General features: G+C 40.9%; 5 protein-coding genes across 5 annotated transcripts; all 5 read left to right on the top strand.

The window, feature by feature from the left end:
• The first annotated feature begins 543 nt into the window (after positions 1-543).
• Positions 544-1291, top strand: LOC309492502 (histone H1-like). Its single transcript, XM_082161520.1, has one exon. It carries the CDS (start codon positions 608-610, stop codon positions 1232-1234), a length of 627 nt encoding a protein of 208 aa, XP_082017646.1. The 5' UTR covers positions 544-607; the 3' UTR covers positions 1235-1291.
• Positions 1292-1879: 588 nt separating this feature from the next.
• Positions 1880-2614, top strand: LOC309492520 (histone H2A-like). The gene has a single exon (XM_082161542.1). The coding sequence runs from the start codon at positions 2035-2037 to the stop codon at positions 2419-2421; it is 387 nt and encodes a 128-aa protein (XP_082017668.1). The 5' UTR covers positions 1880-2034; the 3' UTR covers positions 2422-2614.
• Positions 2615-3223: 609 nt separating this feature from the next.
• LOC309492515 (histone H3.2-like) lies at positions 3224-3675 on the top strand. Its single transcript, XM_082161538.1, has one exon. It carries the CDS (start codon positions 3247-3249, stop codon positions 3655-3657), a length of 411 nt encoding a protein of 136 aa, XP_082017664.1. The 5' UTR covers positions 3224-3246; the 3' UTR covers positions 3658-3675.
• A 611-nt stretch (positions 3676-4286) lies between these two features.
• Positions 4287-5603, top strand: LOC309492531 (histone H4). The gene has a single exon (XM_082161553.1). The coding sequence runs from the start codon at positions 4320-4322 to the stop codon at positions 4629-4631; it is 312 nt and encodes a 103-aa protein (XP_082017679.1). The 5' UTR covers positions 4287-4319; the 3' UTR covers positions 4632-5603.
• A 132-nt stretch (positions 5604-5735) lies between these two features.
• On the top strand, positions 5736-7051 carry LOC309492522 (histone H2B-like). The gene has a single exon (XM_082161544.1). The coding sequence runs from the start codon at positions 6097-6099 to the stop codon at positions 6469-6471; it is 375 nt and encodes a 124-aa protein (XP_082017670.1). The 5' UTR covers positions 5736-6096; the 3' UTR covers positions 6472-7051.
• Positions 7052-7341: the final 290 nt, after the last annotated feature.

The following is a 7341-nucleotide window of genomic DNA, read 5'->3' as shown; positions in this document are numbered from 1 at the left end:
TGGCCTACATCAACGATTTATTTAACGTGTTTAATGAGATAACATATTGATAATCTGCTAACCGAAGATAAAGGCCACAGACAGAGTCGAGACTCCGGATGATGTTCGTGTGCTTCAAGCTGCCCAATACAACAGCTGTATGAAAGCCTCCTAACGCTCATCACTGATGCTGACTTCATTGAAGTCTCGTTTAGACTGTTTTCTGAGCACACAAATTACGCGTTCAGGCTTTTATCAACTGTTCCGTTAAAACTATCCATCAGATTTGAACACGGCTTTTCCCCGCGGCTGAAGCTCGCCTTGGATTTGGTCTGACGAAGGCAAAAGTAACGTTTCCTCTTCGCGTTTTTTAGTCTCTAATGAAAGCCCAGAACCTCTGCTTGGTGTTCACTTAGTTTTGATTGTGACAAACTATTTAACAGCTCCAATTTTGCCCCAAATCTAAGAGAAGAAAACACAAGCGTCAGCGAGCAGCAGACACCGAGCAGGGCAGGTTGAGTCTACGAGGTTCTCATGTGTCATTTAAGACCGCAGCGCCGCTCGAGCGCTATTCATTCGGTGTTGAAACCATACAGAGTTTTTCCGATCCGATCAGAGAGAGAGAGAGATGGCAGAAACCGCCCCAGCCCCCGCTGCTGCCGCCCCGGCCAAAGCGCCCAAGAAGAAGTCCGCTGTGAAAGCCAAGAAAGCAGGTCCAGGCGTCGGCGAGCTCATCGTCAAGGCTGTGTCCGCATCCAAGGAGAGGAGCGGTGTGTCCCTCGCCGCCCTGAAGAAAGCGCTCGCTGCCGGTGGATACGATGTGGAGAAGAACAACTCCCGTGTCAAGATCGCCATCAAGAGCCTGGTGACTAAAGGCACCCTGGTTCAGGTCAAAGGGACCGGTGCCTCAGGCTCCTTCAAACTCAACAAGCAGCAAGCCGAAACCAAGAAGAAGCCAGCGAAGAAAGCGGCTCCTAAAGCCAAGAAGCCTGCAGCCAAGAAACCCGCTGCCGCTAAGAAGCCCAAAACTGCAGCAGTGAAGAAGCCCGCCGCTAAGAAATCCCCGAAGAAGGTGAAGAAACCCGCCGCTAAGAAGGCGACGAAGAGCCCCAAGAAGGCCAAGAAACCAGCGACTCCTAAGAAAGCAGCCAAGAGCCCAAAAAAGGCAAAGGCAGCAAAACCCAAAACGGCGAAACCTAAAGCTGCAAAACCTAAAGCCGCCAAGCCTAAAAAGGCAGCTCCCAAGAAGAAATAAATCTAACGTTACTGTCTGTTCCTCAACGGCTCTTTTCAGAGCCAACCACTGACTCCGAGTAAAGAGCAAAACTCATGTTTCTGAATGATTTGGTAATTCTGGAATCAAATAGACAAATATGTGTCTCAACAAATTTCGGATTGGTAAAACTCAAGTAAATAATTTTAATTTGATTGAAATTTGCCAAAAAGCTTGTTAGATTTCAAAGCAAACAGTTCTCACAGTACGACTCAAGGATGTTGATTAACAGTACATTTATACACAAACCATAATGCTGGAGAAACGTGGCAATTCAAACAACCCCACAAACAATAATGGCAGTGATACAATTATAATATAACATTAATGGTAATAATACTCTACAGTATCAGATCTGGTCAATGTGAACAAGTATAGTGTGTGAAATGTGTAGCACTTTTGGTAGGAACAGCGTATAATATCCATTGTTGTAGCCTATACTTATTTGAATTTTCTATCAAACATTTCAGTGATTCAATCTGGTTTAAACATTATACGTTTATCTCTGTAAAGCTGCTTTGAAACAATCTACATTGTTAAAAGCGCTATATAAATGAGGATGACTTGACTTGATTTAATCTCTTCTGTCTACATGTGATCGTTCCAAAAAGGGGGTTGGGTTTTTGAGGGAAGTGCAGTGATTGGTTTAAAACGTATCACAGTGTAAACCAATGGGCGACTGGCACTCTCGTTTAAAGCTAGTATGAGCCGTCACTGAGCTTCTTCATTCCGTTAACTTCGTCAGGATATTCTCTAATCTCTTTTAGTTTCTGATTTTAATAATGAGCGGAAGAGGTAAAACTGGTGGAAAGGCTCGCGCTAAGGCCAAGAGTCGCTCTTCCAGGGCGGGACTGCAGTTCCCCGTCGGCCGTGTTCACAGACTTCTTCGCAAAGGCAACTATGCCCAGCGCGTCGGTGCCGGAGCTCCGGTGTATTTGGCCGCTGTGCTCGAGTATCTGACCGCTGAGATCCTGGAGTTGGCTGGAAACGCCGCTCGGGACAACAAGAAGACCCGCATCATCCCTCGACACCTGCAGCTGGCGGTGCGCAATGACGAGGAGCTGAACAAGCTTCTGGGTGGCGTGACCATCGCTCAGGGTGGTGTGTTGCCCAATATTCAGGCCGTGCTGCTGCCCAAGAAGACCGAGAAGCCCGCGAAGGCCAAGTAGACTGACCGAAGCTTCTCTTCAGACCAAAGGCTCTTTTAAGAGCCACACAATTCCCCAAGAAAGAGTGATTTCATTTACCTGATTTTTATTTGATTTTCTATTAAAGTCCCTTCGATAAAACAAATAATAAAGTTGCAGAATGCATATGAATGGACTTTAATGAATAGTAACCATGAATAGTTATTGTACAATGCTGACATACAAAAATAAATGGTCCCCAAATATATATTATATATATATATATAGAAATACACATGGTCCCCATATATATATATGGGGACCATGTGTATTTCTATATATATATATATATATTTTTTTTTTTTTAAGTAAAGCATTTTCTAACTAACCACTACACATTGTGATGGTTTAATGATGGCATTATGAAAATGTAGTTTTATTGGCATTGCTAAAAATATTTAAGCTGATATAAAAAATAAATGTTATATATATTGTGATGATATAAGTATCTGTACTTTTTTTGTACTAAATTATTTTCACAAGTCAAACTGTACGTCCAATTAGTTTTTAAGAAACATTAATAATCACCTATTTTGGTTTACAAATTTAAAACTGATTTCACCTAATTTATTTTCGTGGATACACAGAAAAAGCAAAGTACGTTTGGGCGGGAACCACAAACTGACGTCACTTGTTTGAAAACAGCCATTGGCCAACTGTCATTTACAGATGCCAAACAATAACCAATCGAATGCCTCTGAAGCAAAGCCATCCAATGAGCGCATGGCAGCCCTGGGCTTAAATACGCGCTGTGTTCGACTGCACTACTCAGTCTTGTTTAAATCAGCATCAAAACACTTTTAAATAATGGCAAGAACCAAGCAAACCGCTCGTAAGTCCACCGGAGGAAAAGCCCCGAGGAAGCAGCTGGCCACTAAAGCCGCCCGTAAGAGCGCACCCGCTACCGGTGGCGTTAAGAAGCCTCATCGTTACAGGCCCGGTACCGTGGCGCTGAGAGAGATTCGCCGTTACCAGAAATCCACTGAACTGCTGATTCGCAAACTGCCCTTCCAGCGTCTGGTGAGAGAAATCGCTCAAGATTTCAAGACGGATCTGCGCTTCCAGAGCTCGGCTGTCATGGCCCTGCAGGAGTCCAGCGAGGCTTATTTAGTGGGTCTGTTCGAGGACACCAACTTGTGCGCCATCCACGCCAAGAGAGTCACCATCATGCCCAAAGACATCCAGCTGGCCCGTCGCATCCGCGGAGAGCGCGCTTAAACCCCCAGCAGTCACACAAACCCAAAGGCTCTTTTAAGAGCCACCTCATTAACTCAATGAAAGATGATTTCCATATCATGGTGTTTTGAAGTCGGAACTTTATATGCCACGGTGGTCTTATGAAATGCTGTTTTTATGTATTACTCAAATCTAAAAGCAAATTTAAGGAAATGAACGGTGGTTTTAGTGTTGTGCTAGTTAATATTTAGTCAAAATGACTGAAGCCCTATAGTTATATATGTAGAGTTCAGATGCAAAAGCCTCTAAATGCCATCTGAAATTCTTATAGAATTATCATTTTTATCAAGCCCGTATATTTAAATTTAACTTAAAATACACAAGCTTGATAAAAATTATCATTCTATAAGAATTTCAAATGGCATTTAGAGGCTTTTGCATCTGAACTCTTCATATATATATTTTTTTTTATACGGATTTTTATATATTATGTAGTTAAATTATAGTTATTAATATTACTTAAATTCTACTTATTTCCACTAGTATCAAACATCAAAAGACTGACCTCGACTTGGTAATGCGTAACTGGTGACGTTTACTAGAACCGCCCATTAATGTGGTTTCAACTAGGTCCGCTAGCTGACTATAATTCCTCTTCCAGAATACTTTTACTTTCATCTGTCAATTGAAGAGTATCTGTCGTTATGTCTGGAAGAGGAAAAGGCGGGAAAGGACTCGGGAAAGGAGGCGCTAAGCGTCACCGAAAGGTTCTTCGCGATAATATCCAGGGAATCACTAAACCCGCTATTCGTCGTCTTGCTCGACGTGGCGGCGTCAAGCGTATTTCTGGCCTGATCTATGAAGAGACTCGCGGTGTGTTGAAGGTGTTTCTGGAGAACGTCATTCGTGATGCTGTGACTTACACTGAACACGCCAAGAGAAAGACCGTCACCGCCATGGATGTTGTGTACGCGCTGAAGCGACAGGGACGCACTCTGTACGGGTTCGGGGGTTAAGAGATTCACGAAGGAGAATTGAAACACAACGGCTCTTTTAAGAGCCACACACATTTACACACAAAGAACAAGTTTGAGGTGGTGAAATTATATATGTTTTTAATATATTAATTATTGTGCTTTCCTTAAACGTTACCTATAAATGATTTATTAAGCAGATACAAATAATAAACTTAACGTTGCTTGGTTTGACTGTTATTCTCACGATTGTGCTTTGCAGTTAAAACTACATTTTCAAAGAGTTGTGAGTGTTCGTTATCATTGTGCAACATTTTTATGTAGTTTATTATTGTTTTTACATTCGTATATGCATGTCTTTCAAAATACAGTTTATTCTTCACTGTAGTGAACTTTATATTTTTGTGAATTGCTAACACAGCACGTGTTTTTCAGCCTGGATGTCATGTAAAGTCAAATTCAGTGCTTTCCCCAGATACAAATGTTTGGAGGTTTTATCATGACTACAACTTCTGCTTAGTCTTTAAAAATGACTGGCATTAATTTAGCACTCTTATGGAAAATTTTAATATTTTGTAATTCTCATTTAAATCAGACTTGTTTTCAAGTTGTTTGTCATAAATCAACATCTCAGGAAAACTATATGGGGTTTGGGAGACGAGGTGTATAGGGAAGGAAATTATACATCGATTGTCCTATGAATGCAGAGCACTTTTGTCATCATGTTGCCCCAAGAACACATTAATATGCTAATTAGATGCAGTTAGATACATTGTGTTGAATGGGAATGACATTTATGGCCATGTTTACAGGCATAATTAAGTGCATGAAGTAAAATGGTATATCAGTTCATTATATTATATATTTCATAACAGCTGAGAATCATATTTGCACAATGTTTGATTAAACAAATTCTGAAACTTCCCAGTTTTTGCCTAAACATGTAATTTCTTGTCATTTAATTTTTTTAAACAACTGGACACAGCATAACATGAATAAAATATAATTTTTCAATCTGTTTCTTATATTATCTCATGCTGTTTCTGATGCTGTAAACAATGCAGTGACATGGAAAAATACTACAAAACGTTTATGGGTCTCAAGGGAATATACTCATCTTTCAAAGCACGGTATTGTGCAATTATAGTTAATTCATGGAGTTTACATTGAGTAATAATACATTGTGTTACAAGATACCTGGTTAAAGATTTCTGAAATTATTCGCACATTTTCTTATTCATTCCGAAAAAAAAATGCGGGAAAATGAAACAAAGGAATGGAGTCGATGTGGGGGATGGTATTTATAGATGGGCTATTCATATTTTAAAGCTTCTGATTGGTCCGCCTACAAGTCAGTGAATGTGTAATGTGGCCAATGAGGTCACTCTATGGGTTAAAGACTCACAATCACAGAGCCTCGTTCTTCCCTTTTGAAATTAGCATAAAGCAGCGCATAAAACCCGCCTGCAGTGATTCAGCTTTATTGAGTTTCTCTGACTGAAGCATTATGCCTGAACCAGCGAAGTCCGCACCCAAGAAGGGCTCGAAGAAGGCCGTCACTAAAACCGCCGGCAAGGGCGGGAAGAAGCGCAGAAAGTCCAGGAAGGAGAGCTATGCGATCTACGTGTACAAAGTCCTGAAGCAGGTTCATCCCGACACCGGGATCTCCTCCAAGGCGATGGGAATCATGAACTCTTTCGTCAACGACATCTTCGAGCGCATCGCCGGTGAAGCGTCTCGTCTCGCTCACTACAACAAGCGCTCCACCATCACATCTCGAGAGATCCAGACCGCCGTGCGTCTGCTGCTGCCCGGAGAGCTGGCCAAACACGCCGTGTCTGAGGGCACAAAGGCTGTGACCAAATACACCAGCTCGAAGTAGAGCGAGCTCAGCTCAACACAACACACAAAGGCTCTTTTAAGAGCCACACATGTTATCTGCAGAAGAGCTTTGATCGTACACCGTTTCTCATACCAAAGTAAAAGCAATTATCCGTCCTTCTGTGTTTATGCTGTTGAGCATCAGGTTTAGCAGATGAACAAGTTACAAACTTGTCTTTAAGATTATATGTATTCACTCTAACAGCATATTGGCTTTGATCTTCAGCTAATGTAAGTTCAAAACACTTTCAACATTTAGCTTTGAATATTGTTTTTCTGCATAATCAGCTTTGTTTTACAGTAGCAGAAACTCTTCTGAGAAATACTCTCAACACTATTGTTGATCCTGTAGAGGAATAAGATGATGATGATGATGATGTGAAACTTGTGCTCCAGTAATGCTGGGATTTACAGACGTGATCATGTCAACGTTCACATCTTCCTCCACCAAACACAAACCACAGATCAGATTTCCACTGTGAGTAACATCTATTGTGAACTTCATAATGAAACCATTATGACACTTTTTATTCTTTTTGTCTTTTTTCTTAGTTGTCTACCCTTTTTTAATTCAATTGCTTGTTCTATGTGTCATGCGTGTGACTGTGTAGAGTTGTACAGTATGTTTCTATTTATTCCTGTAGCCTCTTGGCCAGGTCATGTTTGTAAATGAGAAGTGGTTCTCACAGTTTACCTGGATAAATAAAAAAAAAAAAAAAAAAAAATGGAATTACTATATCATTTTACGCAATGCTTCTCTTTTAGTCTCTTAGTCAAGCCAAAAAAAAAAAAAACCTTAAATTATTTAAAGTAATTTGATTATAGTCTTGATCAGAGGCAAGTATTGCTGGCTAAACTCTTTCTGAGTGTT

This window comes from Leuciscus leuciscus, assembly GCF_965113295.1.
Source record: "Leuciscus leuciscus genome assembly, chromosome: 2".
Taxonomy (NCBI): domain Eukaryota; kingdom Metazoa; phylum Chordata; class Actinopteri; order Cypriniformes; family Leuciscidae; genus Leuciscus; species Leuciscus leuciscus.
This window is presented reverse-complemented; position numbering and strand designations above follow the sequence as displayed.

Coding starts and splice junctions, on each gene's coding strand:
- LOC309492502 (XM_082161520.1), top strand. CDS start 608: ATGGCAGAAACCGCCCCAGCCCCCGCTGCTGCCGCCCCGGCCAAAGCG.
- LOC309492520 (XM_082161542.1), top strand. CDS start 2,035: ATGAGCGGAAGAGGTAAAACTGGTGGAAAGGCTCGCGCTAAGGCCAAG.
- LOC309492515 (XM_082161538.1), top strand. CDS start 3,247: ATGGCAAGAACCAAGCAAACCGCTCGTAAGTCCACCGGAGGAAAAGCC.
- LOC309492531 (XM_082161553.1), top strand. CDS start 4,320: ATGTCTGGAAGAGGAAAAGGCGGGAAAGGACTCGGGAAAGGAGGCGCT.
- LOC309492522 (XM_082161544.1), top strand. CDS start 6,097: ATGCCTGAACCAGCGAAGTCCGCACCCAAGAAGGGCTCGAAGAAGGCC.